The 20,078-nt window shown below is 40.9% G+C and overlaps 2 protein-coding genes across 8 annotated transcripts in view; one reads left to right on the top strand and one right to left on the bottom strand.

The window, feature by feature from the left end:
• dnm2a (dynamin 2a) overlaps window positions 1-17,687 on the top strand; it is a 33,220-nt gene extending 15,533 nt beyond the window's left edge. The window contains exons 10-22 of one of the 7 annotated variants that reach the window (XM_013913908.1): window positions 110-248; window positions 2,109-2,195; window positions 3,938-4,008; window positions 5,340-5,393; window positions 5,629-5,680; window positions 6,686-6,697; window positions 8,917-9,027; window positions 11,064-11,173; window positions 11,302-11,413; window positions 11,650-11,814; window positions 13,012-13,235; window positions 13,365-13,628; window positions 17,013-17,687. In XM_013913908.1, the coding sequence (XP_013769362.1) occupies window positions 110-248; window positions 2,109-2,195; window positions 3,938-4,008; window positions 5,340-5,393; window positions 5,629-5,680; window positions 6,686-6,697; window positions 8,917-9,027; window positions 11,064-11,173; window positions 11,302-11,413; window positions 11,650-11,814; window positions 13,012-13,235; window positions 13,365-13,628; window positions 17,013-17,043 (1,432 nt within the window). In that variant the 3' untranslated portion in view covers window positions 17,044-17,687. Of the gene's footprint in view, window positions 1-109; window positions 249-879; window positions 1,019-2,108; window positions 2,196-3,937; window positions 4,009-5,339; window positions 5,394-5,628; window positions 5,681-6,685; window positions 6,698-8,916; window positions 9,028-11,063; window positions 11,174-11,301; window positions 11,414-11,649; window positions 11,815-13,011; window positions 13,236-13,364; window positions 13,629-13,949; window positions 16,438-17,012 lie in introns of those variants that run through there. The other 6 variants (XM_005745371.2, XM_005745376.1, XM_013913907.1 and 3 more) reach the window with 6 other exon arrangements.
• Window positions 17,688-17,709: 22 nt separating this feature from the next.
• The window catches only part of tmed1a (transmembrane p24 trafficking protein 1a), a 2,950-nt gene continuing 581 nt past the window's right edge, over window positions 17,710-20,078 (bottom strand). Inside the window, exons 2-4 of the mRNA XM_005745448.1 lie at window positions 19,444-19,541; window positions 18,480-18,666; window positions 17,710-18,367 (exon numbers count right to left, since the gene is read on the bottom strand). Of these exons, the coding sequence (XP_005745505.1) occupies window positions 18,149-18,367; window positions 18,480-18,666; window positions 19,444-19,541 (504 nt within the window). The 3' untranslated portion in view covers window positions 17,710-18,148. The remainder of the gene's footprint in view (window positions 18,368-18,479; window positions 18,667-19,443; window positions 19,542-20,078) is intronic.

Genomic DNA, 20,078 nt, shown 5'->3' with positions numbered 1-20,078 from the left:
TGTGTGTGTGTGTATAAATTATATTTTTTATTTATTTATTTTTACCAACATCTCTGTTAACTGTCCCATCTGTCTGCCGCTGTGCCTCTGTCTCTCTGTGCATCCTCAGAACGGGACTGTTCACTCCAGACCTGGCGTTTGAGGCCATCGTGAAAAAGCAGATCGTTAAGCTGAAAACGCCCTGTCTCAAATGTATCGATCTGGTCATTCAGGAGCTCATCAACACAGTCAGGCAGTGCACCAACAAGGTACTGCAGGTGGTCCAGCATCTCCCGACCCAGAGACATTGGGCGGGGGAAAGCATGGGTGTGCCAGAGGGTGAACTGACACAGGACATTAGCATCTTCTTAGAAGATGTAGAGAAGCCTCTACCAGTGTTTATAAGGAGGATAAAGAGGAAAGTTCTGTGCAGTTTGCCCTGGCTTCACCCAGCCCCATGAGCTCTGTGTGCAGGCAGCGCTGTCGTGTTTTGGAGTGTTGTGACGGGTAACGTGTTGTTGTGGATAAGAGATGTTTTCTGGACTGAACATCTCAAGTCTCTCCTGGACAAGCTGCAGGTCTCACAACTCGATGCAGAATGCCAGTGAAATATAGAGTGGTCTGTAAGGTGCAAATTTGGCATTAGTCATCACCATATTCACCTCATTTAAGAGCGACTAGCTAGTGAAGGAAGAGATGTGAAGTATACCTGCAGCTTGTCTTTAACCGCTGCTTGGTTTTGTCTGTTTGTGCCTAGAAATGACTAACTGAACAACAACTTCTCTTTTTATTTCCTCTTTTTTCCCTTTCCTCTCTTTTCAATTTTTCTTTCTTCAATTCCTGCCTCCTGCTGTCTCTCTACCTCCTTAACCAAATTCAATCGACCCAATGACCTCTCAGAACGGGGCTCTTCACCCCTGACCTGGCTTTCGAGGCGATTGTCAAAAAGCAGATCCTCAAACTCAAAGAGCCCAGCCTTAAATGTGTGGACCTGGTGGTTTCTGAGCTCACCGCACTCGTCATGAAGTGTGCAGTTAAGGTAACCAGGGACACACCAGCCAGGAAGATGGCATTTAAAAAAAGGGATTCATTTTCTTTGTAAATGTGTATCACCGTCATCGAGTTTTCACCCCAGTGAAATCAACTCCAGACAACTCTTTGCCACCACACCATCTGTGTCCACTGCATTGAATGTGTGCATCCTCCCCCTGCCGTCTTCGTACTTTTAGAAGTTGCCACGCCATTTGGCATCTTCTTGGCGCGTCAGATTTGCTCACATTTGAAATATTAAACATAACTATAAATTTCCACCAGCTGTCTCCCACGTGCTGCTGGACCTAAGCATCAGCTCATTAGAGCATTTTTTTCCCCCCCACCTCCACATTGCTTCTGGTCTGTCTGAGCAGAGGCGAGCCCACCGCTGCTCCCTTTCTGACCCACATGACAGACTGACATTCTGTTATCTGCTGAACCGGATGGAAAGGGAACAATGTGAGTCGGGGTGGGGGGGCTGAGATGATATTCAGAGCCCTAAGGGCTCTGTGGGTGCTGTGACAGCTTGAATGAAGCGTTTCCATAGCAACAACTCTACACTACCATCTTGTGGACAGATGAAGGCTCTGCATCTAAAGACATGATTTAAAAAAAAAAAAAAAAATCTTATCTGTTACCCAGGCATCCATAGTCCCTGTCTTTTTCTCTGCCTCACCCACCCTGCTATTTCTCATCCAGTCTTCATTAATATAACTACTACAGTCAGCTAGAGACGACTGTTTTACACACACTCACAAAAATACAGGATTATGCCAACAACAAATATCGAGTGCGACAAAATTGGATCTTTTGTGAAGTCATCTCTGGCTGATTCTGCCACCTTATATAACAGACGGTCATTGTGGCTTTAAAGTCTGTTTATGTGCGTGTGCTGGATTGTGATTGCCTGGATATGTGTGACACTGCAATGTCACTTGACTATCTCTTTCCCTTTTCTTTGTTTCCTACTTATTTTCACTTCTCACTCCTGTTTCTCTCTGATACTTATTGGTAAGTCTTATTAAGCTCAAGCTCACATGTAAGTGTGCATGTGTCTCAGTTCAAGGCCGCAGTTATGTGTTTTTGTTGCCTTTCAGCTCAACTCCTACCCCAGACTGAGAGAGGAGACTGAGAGAATTGTCACAACTCATGTCAGAGAAAGAGAAGGGAAGGCCAAGGACCAGGTGAGATGCTGGCATGCTGATTAAACATTAGTTATCATTTTTCACGTGCAAAAAATGCATCTACAGTTCCTGTGTAACCTCAGTCCAGTAGTTGTATGTTTGTTTTTTTTAAACCTGTCCTGTCAAACTTTTTTTTTTCTTTTCTTTGTTGTGCCGAACATATTTTTGCTTTCCCAAGTAGAGCACAGTAGACTGTGTATGCTATTTTATTTATTTACGTTATTATTCATATTAATGTCCTGTGGTTGTTACGCTGGAGCAGACTGGGGGTAAAGGCCAGATAGGTGAAAGATGAGAGAAGAAAGCAGAGAACTAGAAAAAGAAAAGAGAGAAGGGAAAAAATAGCAAAGAATGGGATCGGGAGGGGGGTCGAGAGTGAAGTAAACAGACACGCTGGGTCTCCAACTGCTGTTTCTGTAACAAAGCACACACTGATGATACATGGCACCAAAAAGACAAAACAGAGGGAGGTACACAAACAGATATACCATTTTGCTGACAGAGAGAAAGAGAGAGACAGACAGGGAGAAAGACAGAAACCCTCCAAGGGGGCAGGCCAGCAAACACACCAAAATGCCCAGTCACGCACCCCAGAGCCACCAAGCGCACGAGGAGGTGAGGGGGGGGGAGTGACACATGAAGTTATGATATAAGTATAATTAATAAATGTTATAGTTTGTAATGTGAAGAAGTTCATAGTTATTGTTTTTTTTACTGTTATTATTGTATTACATTGTTGCTTTTTAATACCATTTTTATATTGTTGAGCACTTTGTGCAGCATCGGCTGTTTGAAATGTGCTATATAAATAAATTTGACCTTGACCTTAACATTTTAACACCTAGCATTAACTGTATCAATGACTCATCGAGCATTTTTAGTTTCTACATCTGCTGATCTTCCATCTGAAACACGAAGAAGCACATTTTTCCTTTTTAAAAACACCCTTAATCTCCCTGCAATTCTTTATCGGTAATTTAAGGTCATGCTATGCTAGTTGCCCTCTTGGTGTCTGCATGCATTCTTCCCAGTGACGCACAACCATGTTATAAAATGTTTTGTCTCAAGTCTATTCATATTTGTGGTTATCAGAGCTGCAGGTGGATGCATACATTTAAGAAAAAAAAACAGATGCCTGTTATATCCTGTATATTAGAACACTGCATGCATTATCAGGTTTTTTTTTTCCATAAGGTTTGCAACTGTGAATAAGTGTGTGTGCGTGTGTGTGTGTGGTCCTAGTCATCATTGGTATTTAGTGCTGCAAGTGAATTTGTAACTGATAGTTTGACCAAATGAGTCAACATAGATTCTAATCTCCTTAATCTTCAGGGGAAAAAAGTTTAATTGGCCACATGTGCTTTAAATATATTCCAACTTCCTGTTAATTTGACTCATTTCTGCTAAATTTTCACAGAAATCTGGCTTCTGAGAGAGAAGAAAAAACGTATTTATTTCGTTTCAGGTTGAAATTGTCCACGCTAGAGTTTCAGTCCTGGTAGCAACACTTTTAACCAGAAATCAAAACAAGTTGAGCTGAAATTCCTATTCTCAACTCCACTGCATCACTAATGCAGTACTGATGGGCTGTATCACAATGACTGTGTGAATTTAGTTTTAAATGTCAGGGTTTATTTTTGTTCAGTGTGTAATATCACAAGGGAGACTTTCTATTTTGTGCTCACTGTAATTGGTGTTTAATTGTGACCTCTCCCTCTTAATCATAACTTTCTGCCTCTAAGGTTCTGCTGCTGATTGACATTGAGCTGTCCTACATCAACACCAACCATGAGGACTTCATAGGCTTTGCTAAGTAAGTACCCCTCCCACCTCCATCTTCTCCAGCCCAATTTACAGCCTGCTGTCTGTGACAAGTGTCTCACTGAGGGCAAGTTTGATGAACTTTAATTTGCCTTTTGTCCGAACGTGTGGTTCCATTGATTTTTTTTTTCTTGATTTTTTTTTTAAAAGAAAAGACATGTTATACGATAACTTTCAGCAATCAATACGCATGCAATCCAGCTCTCACTTTAGACCCTTGACAATCACTGCACTGCTCCTGATTCCAGTCATTTCCTATAATAAGTTTGTGTCCATAGATGATTGTCTGAAAATGCTAGCCAAGGCACTATGTAGCTTGTTTTCCCTTCCATAGTTTTCCGTGGCGTCTGTCATATAAACGGCACGCACACAGCAGTCTGGCTCACAGCTCTGCACACTTTCAGTAGAATGTGCATGTGTCGTATACTGATTAACTATGAGAGAGCAAACCCGTTGGTTTGGTTTGAAATTGAATTGGAGAGTGAGGTAATTATGCATTTTTAGAGAAGCTAGTTTCTAGTCACATGGTTGTGGAGAAGTCCCAATGAAAAGCAGAGGAGCGATAGATGGGGTAAAGATTACTGGAGTCAACAGCAAGTCGATGAGTGGGTAAAGACTTCACAAAAAGTGTTAGTTTGTGTCAAATCAAAGTAGGCGACTTAAGCCAAACCGAACATCCGTGTTACCTCCCGCTGATGGTATTGGATGTTAGCAAGCTTACAGGGTTGCAGTGGGATGATTTGGACTATTGAGTGCAGAGCTCCAGCTTATAATTACATACATGTTGTAAACTACTGTGCCTCAGTGTGCAGCATGCCAATTAGTCATTTAGCACATATCTCTCCCTCTCAGTAAAGTGGATGTTACATTGATCAAGGTCACTTTAGATGCCGCCTTCTCCCCACTGCATGCAGCATTACTTGCTGAGCCTCCAAACAAAGTCAAGCATGCTCGGTTGCTTGACTATAAACACTACTTATGTTGGCAATGAAGAGAGAAAGTGCTGACGTTTTACTGCATTGACTTTAGATGCTTTTGTGCACTGGAAACTAATTTGCACATTGCAAAGTGTTCACTGCGTTTGTGGTATATCCCTAAGCAGTTTGTGGTTGAATTCGTGTTCTTTTTAGCATAGTAGTTACAGTAGCATGTAGTTGAGTGACGCTTCCCTGCTCTGTGTGGGTTGTTTCATTGACCAATAACAAAGCAAGCCCCAGAGTGTGTGCGTGTGTGAAGGTTTATCCTCTGCATGGCAAGCGGATTGATGAAACTTGTCGGCGGTAAGCAAGGGCTGTTTAACGGTTCTCATGACATCACTTTCAGTCTTGACTACAGAAGGCTGGATGATGGTAGCTCCCCAGTGTACGGCAACAACAGGTGGGCAAACAGAAAAGATTGAGGGTTTTGTCTTATAGCATTTGTAAGACCATTATAGTCCCCATGTAGTGCAAATTCTTCCCCAGCCTACTTCCACATCCATGTGTGTATGTATTGGTTCAATAATAATGACGCCATGAACATCTTAGCTAAACCCACACAAGTGACTTGTGAATACTTGTGTATTTTAGAGATGTGGTATAAGGTGTGTTGTGATCTCTTTATGTGATGACAGTGCTCAGCAGAGGAACACGGCTGCGAACAAGAAGAGGGCCATACCGAACCAGGTATGTTTGCTCGGTCAGCTTTTCACCAATCCTTTACTGATGCCTCCCATTACCAACCTGTTAATAAACCTAGTGAGCATACCTGACATAACTTAGCAGTGATAAAGACCCTTGGCCATTAATCTATCTTGACCTACCTAACTGTTAATGACACTGACTGTATCCAGTCCCAATCTTTTCTAATCCTCATGTTCAACTGGCTGGTCTTTGCCAATATTGTTACAAAGCTGGTACCTCACCTTTTCTATTTTATTCAGTGTTTTGTTGAAAAGTTTGTTTAAATTGTAAAGTGTATTTGAGGCAATTTTTAATATGATTGTATTCCCGCTAATTAGCCTCAATGGCATTTTCAGTACGGGGAGAGTTGCCTTAGTGAACTTAAAGAAGACCCTGCTTCACTGCTTTATTGTTATTTATTTATTTATTTATTTTAACGAGCATTTGTCTCTGGCTGTTATTAATTGCTGTTTGCATGTGATCTAGGCATGATGGTGTGAAGCAAAGTAGCCATTGATCCCCAAATTATATTGATTGTTTTGCCTTCCCATTAACTCACAAGCATCCTTTGCTACAGAATACAGAATGTGCATGGATCCTGCACCTATCAACTGAGCAACAAATATGACATAACCAAATTGTGGTATACTTGAAGTAATTCTAATTGCATGTAATTCTCTTGCTCTCTCTTTCTCTCTATACCTCTTTCTCCTCTCTCTTCATCTTCCTTTCTCTGGTTGCCAAATGGATTTCCTCTGTTTTCCTCCTGTGTGTGTGCACTTCCTTCAAACTGTCATTCCTACCATTTTACCATCTTCTTTTCAACCTTCCTCATTACTGCTTCACTCCTCTTCTTCTCCTCTTTCCTCCTACATCTTGTCCTTCATCTTCATTTCTTTGCTTCCTTACCTTATTTATTTTGGCTTTGATTTTATACTACTCCCCCTTTTTTTTTTTTTTTTTTTTTTTTGCTTTAATCTCCCCCCTCCCCCCCTCCTGTTACTGCAGGGTGAGATTCTGGTAAGTACCCCTCAAACCCACACCCTGCCCGGGGCAGTAGGGGTAACTCATGCAGAAGAACTGAGGCCATCACAGAAAGGTCAGCTGGTATAGTTAGGCTTCAAAAACAGGCTGCTATGAAATAACTGTTTAAACAGCTAGCTATAGCAAATAGCACTTTATACTTTCATCATAATGAATTGTTGTACCTCTCTGCAGCTTGACGCACTAGGAGAGGTCTACGAGGAAAAGGTAGTCTCAGCACTGACTTAAAGTGATATCAATTACAATTCTGACATCAGCACGCAGTCCAGTAATTTGGACTATCTTTAGAGTAACACTCGGCACATTGACTTCTGTAATTCATCACTTTAATATGACAGTAATTGTCATTAATTCTACATTTTGGTTGCTACTAACATTTTCTCTATTGAATGATATGAAAAAGATATGAATTATTTTGTGCCCATAAAGGCTTTTGGCACTTCGCAGTGCTTTGTTCTCTCTGTTAAGGACCAGAGAAAGATAACAAGGAACTCTTCCACCAGTAACCGTGGAGGCGTCAGTTCTCCTGTCCTTGGGTTTTTACCTCTGCTGCTGCCTCATGCATGGTGACTCAAAAGTTTGCCTTGTGGAAATCATCCGAAGTGTCACTGGGGACAAAATGGGTATTGAGAGTGGAACAAATAATAATAATAATAATAATTACTCATTTCCTTTATGGATTGGTTGTTAGATTAAATTCATTACATTCTAAAAGATACCTTCTTACTAATCAAAGCTGTATTTGTACTATGATTGATTATGACTTTGGGATTTCTTTAATTAAATGAAATGTTTTGGGGGTTTTGGTCATTTTGATTTTCTTTTTTTAATATTTAACAAGACTAATTCAAAATGTCATTATTTTTATTTTTTTTACACCAATCCTATGAATTTCTTTCCTTTGACTCTGATGTAATCTAACACCTTTAATTAACCATTGCATCACAAAAATTTAGATTTAACTGACTACAGAAACAAGAACATCTCACCTGTGAAATCCTCACATCGCTTATGCAAGCTTACATTAAAACGGGAAGCAGTATTTCTACCTGCCTTAAATCCTCTGGATTTAAGTCCTTTTATTGCTCTGAAAAGCTACGTTATGTTCATGCCAAGGCAAACTACCACGACTAGCTTCTGCATTCCTAACTCCTCTCCCATGTTTATGTTGGCGCTTTTGAACCAATTAACCTTTATTTCCCATTGCTCACTCCAGTCCTCTCCTGGGTGGAAAAGGAGTGCAGGAGAGAGGTCTAAAGCAGGTTTTGAAATGGGCATTTCCACTTAGATGCAGTCTGCAAAAAAGCACACTTCTCAAAGATAGTTTCACATACTGCACTTGAAATGCATGAAGCTCTGTGTGAGAAAATGGAGAGACCATGGTTACGCTGGTTTCTCCATAATGCATGGACTCTTCCTAAATTGATTCCCTCTCCAGCTCTCCACTTCAGATTTTTCTTTGCTTTTAAATTTTTTGTCCCGCTTGTGATCTCTGCTAACTCCGTCCATCTGCTTGGCTCTGTGTTTAATCTCCTTCGCTACAAATCACTTTTCCTTCTTTACCTCTTTCTTTTAAAGTCAAGTAATTAACACTCTTTTCCTCAAAGTTCAGCTAAACCCATTAACAATGCTGCTCTCTAACTTCCAGTGCATAGGCTAGGCTTTACTGACCCGCTGGCATTAACATACCACCGTCGACCTTTGGTTTTTGACTTTGTATCAGAGCAGCCATGCTGTGGGTACTATCAGGACCCATTTGGTCATTTCCTTACTGTGGACTATAGACAATGAGGCCTACATCCCTCTTTTCAACCTTGTAATGCTTTTGTATATAGTCATCCATATTACATGTGTATATACTAGATAAATGTGCATGTTTTTCTGTTCTTTAGTCACTCCATTTTGTCATAGTTTAGCATTTTCAGATTCTCTCTTTTGTGATACCTAGTTAAGTAAATTAGATTTGTTTAGGTACAATGTTTAATATGTACATAAAAAGAAAAAAACACAAACATACCAAGGCCCAGCAGGTAAGCGGGTAAGGTTTTATTGTTGTTAAATCCCATAATTAATGGCACTTTATGGGGTCCACATTTTGCCAGTGCATGAACCTCATTGTTAAAGCTTTCCCTCAATCCTCCTGGTACCCCTCTCTCCCTACAACCCTTCTCCGTCATATTCTCCTGACCATACAGGTGATCAGGAAAGGCTGGCTAACCATCAACATCAGCATCATGAAAGGAGGCTCCAAGGAATACTGGTTTGTCCTGACCGCTGAGTCCCTGTCCTGGTACAAAAATGAGGAGGTGAGAAGAGTTGCTGTGTGGTTAAGACGCTGCTGCTAATATAAACTATCCCAAATGAGGATTTGGTGTCATTTCCCAGCCTAGCCTAACCAATGTGCAGACTACTGTTCAGCTGCAGCCTGATGAACAGGTAGTCTGAACACTGGGCAGGCGAGGTGGGGGTTGAGGGGTGAGAAGGACTCTGATGGGAGGAAGGACCCAGAGGTCATTACGTCTGCATGCTGCAACTGTAGGACCGAGGACACAAAGAGTAAATATTATCTCAGTAATCATACATATGAAGAAAAAGCCACGTGTATATAGGAACTGCTTATTACTAAAACAACAGAAAACTTAAAATTTAAGTTTTTTGTGTGAAAATGCAGCATTAAATGAAAATTTTAACCATTACAACAATATGTTTAAAGTGACTCGGGCGAGTGACTCGTGCCGGCCCCTCTTGGCTAAACAGCAGTGTCTAAATATGTTTTGTAGAAAAGATATGTACTGAGTCTCGAATTCAAGGAAAGGAGACAAATGTTCACTCCAAGAAGCATGCGTGCCCTGATGGATAAACTTAAAATGATCAGACTTAACTGATTTAACTAAAATGAAAGTTTGAATACTTTTAATAGCATGAAATTCATAAAAAAATAATCATCACATTGCTCACCCACTTGATCGTCCTTAGTTGTATCCATTCTTCCACCAAGATTATTATTATTATTATTATTTTTTTTTTAAAGAAGTCATCATTTAAAATATACACACACACACACACACAAACGTTAACTGAAAGGGCGTCCTCACGTTGGTAGCCTTTTGTGAAAAGTCGAAGAGAAAGGAGCGGTACGATGGTGGAGGCAAACTGACGTGGCAGGCGGGCTGAAATGTTCCAGCCGGGATCTGACTTTGGAATTTGCAGGAAATCGTACTGGGTTACGGGGGCCAGAGCAGAGGGAGGGGGTGATTGTGTGCATGTGTGTAGACACTTGTTCACATGAGTCAGCCTAAATGATTTAGGAATTGGGTGTATCTGTGCAAGTGCGTCGTTATGCACACGCCCAAAGTTCAGTTTTATGTATTTGTTCGCTTTAGTCAGGCTTGTCTGTTTGTTTGTCTTTGCACGTGCAGTTAAAGACTTAGCCCCTGTTTTTTTTTCTTTTCTTTTTTTGCGAGTGTGTATGTGTCGTGAGGGCGGGGAATCATGAGGAACTGAGTGATGTAACTCTTGGGCCTGCACCCCGCTCTCTGTGGTTGTGCAGACATAAATGCTTCCAGATGTCTTTGCTCAACAGCGAAAGCTGGCACCCCATCCCCCTAGAGCTCCCTCATGCTCCTCCTCCTCACACTCATCATGCATTTCTTCATCCCACCAGCCTGGTGGTCGTCCACACAGAGGAAATGCATTCCATCATGTCTGCTCATTGGTGTCGAAGTATCAGAGCAACGCTCTGTGATTTTCATCTACAGCCTACAGTTGAAATCAGAGCTCTTCAACCCTACATAGTATGTAGGGGTTACACATCAAATCATTTAGAAGTTCTATAAGTAACATTTTTGAGTTAAGTGAGATATTCAAACAGAGAACATTTTCTGTGGTATTTAAAGAAAGCAAATGAAGAACTGAAAAAGAGTAAGGGTTTTTGTTTCCCACAGAGAAATTAGAATTTGAAAAGGCCTCCAAAGTTTGGGGGAATACCAGAAAAATTTGATGCCATTAAGGACAAAGGAGGCTCTCTATAAAATCCCATCCTGCTGAATAATTTTTCTACTAGTCTGCTTTGAGGAAAGCTTCATATGTTTTAGTACCATCGGTCATTTTCTAAAAACTTGACTCTGAAATTTATTTTTGAATTTTATTTGTTTTTCAATGCTTTTGTAAATTTCAGTAAATGTTATTCACATCATGAGAAATGTCTTGACTATTGGGAGGTTTAAAAAAATGTCACTACAGCACTGTGTAGAAGTCCTTATTTGTTCTCTGTTATATGTTCAAGGTTTGCCTGTTATTATTACTTTGTGTCGTGTGTAAAAACGTTTTTTTCTCATGCTAGGAAAAAGAAAAGAAGTATATGCTTCCCTTGGATAACCTGAAGCTCAGAGATGTTGAGAAAGGCTTTATGTCCACAAAGCACATCTTTGCAATCTTCAACACTGAACAGAGGTCAGTCGTGTTAATAATAAAACCCGTACTTGTTGACCGGTATTCCTGCAGGCCTATCTTTTCCTTGTGTGTGCATGAATTTGTGTATTGGAGTGAGGCTACACACAGCCACTTGTTTATCTCTACAGGAACGTGTACAAGGATCTTCGCCAAATAGAACTGGCATGTGATACTCAGGACGATGTGGACAGCTGGAAAGCGTCTTTCCTCAGGGCTGGAGTTTATCCAGAAAAGGACCAGGTATGTAACAAAGTATTTCTGTTTGACTGGTTCTTTTCCATTAAAGAACCAGAAAGCATTCATAATCAAGCTCAGAGTTTGGACTTACTGTGCAACTATAAACACTCTATAGCGCCTTTTCTCTCTTTACATTTTCAGGAGAATTTTCATATCTGCTCCTATTACAGGAAGTAGATGTGTGTAGGCTATAATTCTGCTTCATCTTTGCTGTTTTGTGTTTTGATGTTGTGGTTAAGGAGGAGAATGAAGAGCCTTGCCCTGCAGATACATTCTCCATGGATCCTCAGTTGGAACGGCAGGTGGAAACCATACGCAACCTGGTGGACTCGTACATCAGCATCATAAACAAATCTATCAGAGATCTTGTGCCCAAGACCATCATGCATCTCATGATCAACAGCGTAAGTTCAGCAGTTCTCACCACCAGACCAAAGTAATTGACTAGACTCGAAATATGCTAGAAGTAGAGTTATCCAATCACATTGGAAAATTCCTTTTGGTGGGAAGGGCTTGTTTTTATAAGTTGGGCATAGCAGTGTGCAATTTCTCTGACGGAGCAGTGATCATGTTGCGGTGGGCCATACTGTGGGAAGTGACATGCGTATTTAAGTTACAAAGTTATGCAGTTGCACCATGAAATGGGTTCAATCGGTTGATAGTTGCAGAAAACAGTTGGTGCCCACACCCATACTGTTTAATGCCTGAAAGGTGTGGTGTTTTCCAGCACTATTCAACCATCGGAAATACAATATGAGAAGAATATATATCCTGACAGTGTCTGCATGTTCTGGGTCTGTTACTGCAACACTGCACTGTATTTCACTTAGAGCTTAATTGGCTTCTTTTCTGCAGATTCTCTATGACAGCCACTTCATACAGTGCATAATACATTCAAGCACAGTTTCTGGTTAAAGCGGATCCTAATTGTGAGGATATGTCCTGTGAAAAATGCCAACAGTAGCTGTATCTCAACCTAAACTTTAAATGAGAGCATGTACTATTGCAACACTCTGCGTGTCCTAAAATATTGCACTTCCACACAGTATCCCTCCTACGCACTCAAAGTGTATTTCTGTGAACTGTCGGAGGACGTAGCATGTTTTTTACTAGTTCTGTTGATCGTTGTCTTTCTTAAAACAAGCTTTTAATTGTACTTACAGTACTAAGTGTATTTACTGTAGAACTATGGAGAACAGTTTTTAGTTTTCTTGTTTTTTGTTATTAGCATTAGTCATGCATTTTATTTTGACACAAGTTCCTAAACCTGAAGCAATTAAGAGAATTTATGAGGCATCCTCACAGTAACTTGCCCACTGTCCATTTATTCTGATTTATTATTTTAGTGAGCCTACTTTGACATCTTCTAGCAGTCCAGCAACTACACATACACACACTTGTAACAAACTCCTACACGACTGTCTAGTAAGCAGCTCTTTTGCCAAGACTTTCAAATGTTTTTGGTCACAGATCTATGCGTATTTTTCTTTTATGAGTAAGTATTAACCCCATAATATCTCATTAATTGGAACCACATACTACAGCCATTTTCCTGCTCCATATCTAAAGATTCTGTCTTGATTAATATGCCCTCCTTATAGGCGAAGGACTTCATCCACTCAGAGCTTCTGGCCTACCTCTATTCATCTGGGGATCAGAACAGCCTGATGGAGGAGTCGGCTGACCAGGCCCAGCGTAGAGACGAAATGCTGCGCATGTATCATGCACTCAAGGAAGCACTGGTCATTATTGGCGACATCAGTGCCAACACAATCTCCACCCCAGTACCGCCACCTGTAAATGACTCCTGGATGCAGGAAGCCAGGTGAGGGTTAACGGGGTGTGAATGTAATAGCTGAAACACTCTTTCTCTAATCACACAGGAGAATTCATGTGATCTTTGTGTTGGTTTTCATTTTCCTTTCCGTTTCTCATGCACTAAACTTTTTCTCAGTCCGACCGCTCAGCGCAGGCCAACTCCTACATCCTCCCAACCCCCCAGCCGTCCACCTGCTGTGAGGGGACCAACACCAGGACCTCCCTTGAACCCTTCCCCTGCATTTGGAGCACCACTCAATCCCTCCCCGGCCTTTGGTGCACCCCCAATCCCCTCCCGCCCAGGCCCGCCCACCAATGCCTTCAATAGCAGTCAGGATCCCTTCAGTGCACCCCCACAGATCCCCTCCCGGCCCGCTCGTGTCCCTCCCAATATTCCCAGGTAAGTTTTATGATGTGACCAGCAATGCGTGGAAGGTGTTACTGTGATTTTTGTCGCACAGACTCTCTAACACTTTGTCTTTGACGTCACATCATCATGTTTCTTTCAAGAGTTCCAGGCATGGTTTGTGGTTTGTCTGTCGTCTGTATACATACCTATTATTTCTGTATGCGTCATTCTTTCCTGAGTCTCAAGTTTCTCTTTGTCACTCTTCTTCCGTTCTTCTCTCTCTTCTGCTTCTGTTTGGGAAGTTTGGTTTCTTCACTGCCTCTTTGAGAGCACATCTCACTTCTTGTCCTGGTTTTTCTCTCCTCGTTACAGCCGAAGACCCCCTGGTGCTCCTTCTCACCGGCCCACCATTATTCGCCCTGCTGAGCCCTCCCTGCTAGACTAGACCTGTGGCCGAGTCCACCTAAGAGTGTGTGTATTTGTGTGTGGATGTGTGTATCTGCACAATATAGGCAGGGGCGGGGGCTCAAGGGGAGGGGCTGACTGATAGTAGTGCATAACATGCAACATCCAGCCGCATTGATGTCTGTTCAAGCAATGTTAATAAGCTGCTAATAATGTGTTTATAAATGCGCAGGAAAGAAAGCAAGCCCTTAACCACTTGAATATTGCATTTGACTGCTCTAAAAGAGGAAAACAAATGGCTCATCTGTGAGATGCATTCAGCTTCTGTCATTAGGAGATGATGTGTCAGATTCAATATTTTTTAAATGTAATAACTGGTTAATTTCCTTTATAGTTTATTTCCTGGCAAGGTTCTCAGCAGAAGTACATTTATTAAGTTATTAACTGGTACAGGCTGGGTTTTTCTCTCCCCTCCGCCCTACTTTTTTTCCCCTTCAAAATGAGCCTGGACGTTCAAGTCTAGGTTGGTCTTTGTAATATACACCCATAACCAGCTGTTCTCTCGGGTCTCCTGATTTCATATTGGAAAAACAATGGCTTATTATCACTGTTCTTTTTTCTTCCCTTGTGTTGCTTTATTTGAGTGAATTTGTCCTTTTTAAATGACAGTTATACATGTAGCTTTAAAATGAAATCTTAATCTCAACAGAGTGTAAAAACAAAGAAAAAAAAAAAGATACAGAGCAGGGTTGTTTGACACTGAGAGAAATAGCTTCGGTTCCTCCGTCAACTATTATTTTCCTCAATGAAATGTTATTCATTGACCGTTATAATCCAAGCACTTCTAACCGCCTAGCCTTACATTAAGCCACTCATAGCAGGGATGCTGTAGCTTGTTACCATAACACTATGCACAAAAGTCCGGGGGGAGGGGTGGGATGGATGCTGTCTGCACTTTCTGGGAAGCTTTCTCCACTAATTTGGAGATGATCACGTCTTGAATTTTAATCCTTCTAGTCTCAGTCATACCTCAGTGAGGCCTACAGCCTTGGAGGAGAGTTAATTCCTGGATTAGTGGATTTAAATAGAACGGCGCACACGGTACAGTTTTCTCTCGGAGAGGATAAAACTTGATGAAGCTGAGGGGTGTGTGGACAGATCTGTGATTCAGAGCGTAAAGGTGGTATTAAGTATAGATCAGATGTTACGTCTCTGTCTGGGCTTAATTTTCAAGGAAATTTTCTCTCACTTATGCTTCCATGCATAAAATGATCCTGTATATAGCTGGCCTATTCTGGGGAGTTAGCTTATCTCTCATTTTATTATAGGGTACATGACAAAGCATGCTATCGATCATAATCCAAGCCCAAAATGTCAAAATACAACGGTAGTCATCAAATTAAAGAAAGCACTAGCACTCATTTCATAGATTAGACTTCAATAAAGGCGGGAAAAGAGATTATTTCATTGTGCTTTATTTAGAATCTGGGCTTTTTTTCTTTTTTTTTTTTCCCCCCCCATTTCTTTTGATGCTTTGGTAGCAATTGTATCATCTCTGTACAGGTATGTTCAACTCAGCCCCCCAGCTTCGCCTGGACTGTTACTAGGGGTTTTGCTACAGGGATTATCTGTCTAAACTTGGACGTGCACTTGGTTCAGCTGTGATTATTTGATGATGATCTTTTGATTGCTCTTTGAACGTATTTGACCATAATAAAATATATATATTTTTAAGTCTTTAAGGGGAAATTGGGAGTTACATTGGGCACTTGTTTTCTGTTTTGGTTTGATCAGTAGTGGTGAGCAGGTGCTGGGATTTGTGGTTTACAAAGGCACATCCTGTCAAGAGAAGCTCCCTAAGATGGTAGTCTGCATCAAGGAAAGATGATTAATTAACCAGACTGACAAATCAAAAAAGCTGTTTAAAAAAAAAAAAAAATGCAGCAAGATCCCAAACCACTGCTTCTTGAGACAAAATGTGCCTTTTCTTCCTTTCTCAAGGTCTGGCTTTCAGTGACGGCACCAGGAAGAATAAAATATTCCTATCCGGTCTTTATACTGAAGATCTTTAATAATGGATCTTCCACACTCCCCATGGTACACAAATTTTAAACAACTAAAACAGATATTTATTGGTCTAGAGTTTAAATCTCTGTGATTGTCACTTAGACCTGCCCTTGGGAAGGCTAACCTGTAAATGGCTTGTCATATAGTGGGCTGTGAGCAAACTGCCTTTCTCCCTAATGGACGTACCCATCTTTCTTCGAACCCAACTCTCGGATCTGGAAGACGGGGATTGGAAACAACCTGCAAACATTTTTTTTTTTTTTTCTTTTCTTCAAACCTTGTCAAGTGCCTCTGTAGCAATTAATTGATTTGAATAAACAACATGAACGGATTTAGAAAGGCGAGTAAATAAAGAGGTGTTGTGTACAATAAAGGGACTGGCTCTGGTGGTTGGTGTCTGTTTGTGTCTTGTGTGGTCTTCTCTCTTTCTCTCAGATGATGTATAGAGCATTTCCTGGTGGTCCTCTCCTTTCTCTTTGCTTTCGCTCTCCCTCTCTCGGGCTAAAACAAGCCCATATTCCTATGGCAACCTTCTACTTACCAGCCTGCAGAAATGCATCTTGACAAATCCTGTGGTGATGAGCAGGAACACTACATTTTTGCAACATTAACTTTTAATCATTGTTTCTCTGTGGGCCAAATCATCTTCCAATAACAGCTTCTCAGATCTTCTCTTGCAACACTAAATTGAGATATAATCATACATTTTTCACACTGATGAAAGATAAAAGGTTGCTTTTAGTATTTAGATTTTTCCAGGCAGTATTTAAAATTCAAATGTGAAATGCACTTCCCTAGTATTTCCCTTTGCTTAAACAAAAGGTCCTTCTATCCCTCAGCCGGCACCCGCCACAGTACAAGTGTCCTTGCTGTTTTGATAACTGGATCCTGAAGGGTTAACATGTCAGCGGCAATTCTTTACTGCGTGTCACCAAGAGATTAATGTCAGTTGTTCCTGAACAGGCGCCCGGCCCCTCGTCGAAACCAGCAGTGACCTTGGCCGCTCCGCAGTGAATGTGAAATGACTCCAATCAATGACAACAATGGGAGCAGAAGAGCACGTTTTAATTTCACTTCATCAAAACAAAGAGGCACTCCCAATAACGCTGTTACAGTCCTGCAGCCTAACTGAAGAATTCAAACTGAGTGGCATGGTTCAGGGTTTTGTTTCTTTCTTTCTTTGGGATAATGACACTAATGATTGTGGGCACAAAAAGCTGAAATAGTTTGAAATCTCATGGTGTACTTTCAGTTCTCTGTTCCCAATCCCCCAGAAGACCTTAGAGCATTTGTTTTGTATCATTTCAGTTCTGGTGCCAACTCACAAAGTGCAGCAGGAGAATTGTATTCTAATTTTTCATGTATCTGCTCAGTGATGCAAAAGAGAGAATGCCTTTCAAGTGGTGGAGCATTACCACAATAAAATGATTCATGGCAGAGTCTGTAACTGCTCACAGTTATAAAAATAGACTCCTGGTTTTACTGACTTCTCCACCTTAGTACCACAAAGTGCAATTGCATGAAACAAGTGACTCTGATGCCTTTTTCCCCAGCCACCTGACTGTTATTGTTTTGTGTAATATTTAACTGTCATATAGTAAATCTAATCAGGGACTTTTCTTTTTATGATTATAAATATTTATTTTATTACAGTTACTCTTTTGCATCATTTTGTTGTTTTTTTGTTTTTAAAGCTTTTAAAAAGCTTCATCATGCGCTTTCATGAGGTGACGTATCTGATAATTAGTTTTTTGGTGTTCTGATAATCTTAGTTTCTAGATGTGCCAAATGTAGTGTTTGTAATTCAATAAACTTTCAAGGGAGAACAACTGACGTTCTAGCTTCCCTAATGAAACTTTTAACAAATACCGGTGCTACAGGCATCCACTACTGTGGTATAAATGTGATTTCAGGGATGACACAAAAGCAGAAAGTGGTTTCCACAATGCATCAAAGGGAACAGTTTTTGACAATTAAAAAAAAATCCAGTGCAAAAACCAGCTTTTTAAAATGATGTAAACTATTCCTTTAAATTCAGCTCCCATGTCAGTTGAGTGTTTTCTGCTAGTCTTTCGTCGATGGAGGTAAGGATGGTTTTGTTATGTGCGGACCTGCTTGGTGTTGACAAAGAGGCGTCGGAGGGTGTAAATTTGAACAACAGCAACAGTGAGCATGACCGACAGGTTTACGCAGGACCAAAAGGACACTCGCCACAAGTTGTCCTCCAGAAGGTAGCGGTCTCTCGCCTCAAATGCCCTCAGCATGGCCTGGACCTGATGGCTTTTCTCCAGGTGCCGGTGCACAGAGTCCATTCTCGCCTGGAGGGGGACAAAAAAGACATTAAGTGGATTTAAACGAATGGCGCTGATATAACCAGTTGTAGAGTAAATTTAGATCCAGGACATGGATAATTTTATTTTCTGCTCTCACCCTGATGTCTTCCATTTTGTAGTCCACCATGCTGTCTGAAGTTACAGTCTCTAACCAATCATCTTGGCCTCCGTTTTTGCTGTTCTGATTATTAATGACGACCTCAAAAAACACCATCTTCTCTGACATTTTACTGAAGCTGTTGTCAAAACATAACCGGTAGTCTCCATCAACTGTGGGATCCACCCTACAGGAAAAAGAACATTTTGAAGACAGGTGGCCGATCGATATGAATCTCCCACATTGTACATGTCTTGATACACATTCAATCATCCGGGCAAGAAAGAGTTTATCTGGACAACTGCGAAAAACTGTGATGAAACATTTCTCCTACTACATTGAGATCTGGTGACTGTGGAGGCCATTTGAGAACTGTGATCTGATTTTCATATTCAAGAAACCAGTTCGACAGCTTTGTGACATCATGGCATATTATCCTGCTAGAAGCAGCCATCGGAAGATGGACACATTATGTTCTGTAAACCCTAAAGATGGTTTTATGTTTGTGAGGGGTTTTTTTCTTGCTTTTTAAAATTTTTTTAAAATCATTTTAGGGTTTGTAGCCTACAATTTAAAGCACCTTGAGATGACAGTGGTCATGAAGGGGCTATATAAACAGAACTGAATTGAAATGAAGCAAAAATCACAGCAGATCAGCTGTTTTTGAAATACTATGACCAGCCCATCTGGGAACAACAACAGTGTTGCATTCAAAGTCACCTAAATAACGTTTCTTCCCCAAAATGATGCTTACTTTGTCATCCTGAGCATACCTACATGCCTAAACACATTCATTTACTGCCCTGTGATTAGCTGATCAAATATTTGCATTAAAAAGAACTTGAACAGGTATCTAATGAAATAGCTTGTGAGTCATTCTTTACGTACATTTGTTTAACTACTTTTTAATACAAATACTAAAGAGCAAGAGAGACTGCTCATCTCAGACTGAACAGATACGCACATGTGGATACCATCAGACCTCCTGAAGTCAGAGACTAGCCGATGTCCGGTGGGTGAGAGGAGGATAAACCCAACATCCAGACCTGACCCTGCGATCACCTGTAACAAAATCAGGGATTGAAGTCAGTATTTTCAAAGGTTTGAAGTCACAATCACACAGAATTCACTAACACAGCTCATTTCTTTTCATCCCAGACATGCAGCTTACATGTGAAGCTTCTCTATTTTACAGGTTCATTTGCAACAGCTGCCTGAAATTCAAATTAGAACCCTGATAGTAGCCTGAGCGACAACCTAGCTCACGTGTTATCCCACTGTCTGAGTTCTAGCCACACAGTTCTCAGCAGTTAAAAGTGTTTATTTCAGCACCTAAATAACCCACTAGTTAATGAAAAGCACAGGGTCAGACAAGTTTAACACCCAAGATAGGAAATTGATGAATTTTATCAGTGACTGACTGAAAAAAAAAAAGGATTTTGTCAGATGTTTACTTCTGAAGCAGGACTGGAACTTAAGGATACTGAAGGTGTAGTTATGTTGTTTAATGATTGTGACTTAGGTTTCCAAATGAATGCATTAATGCTACACGGAGACATAAAGAGTCATGACTCAGAACCAGCACACCACCACAGCTGC

Source organism: Pundamilia nyererei, unplaced genomic scaffold (assembly GCF_000239375.1).
Source record: "Pundamilia nyererei isolate P.nyererei 1_Seehausen unplaced genomic scaffold, PunNye1.0 scaffold00158, whole genome shotgun sequence".
Taxonomy (NCBI): Eukaryota; Metazoa; Chordata; class Actinopteri; order Cichliformes; family Cichlidae; genus Pundamilia; species Pundamilia nyererei.
Note: the sequence above shows the minus strand (reverse complement) of the source record. Positions and strands in the feature narration are given on the sequence as shown.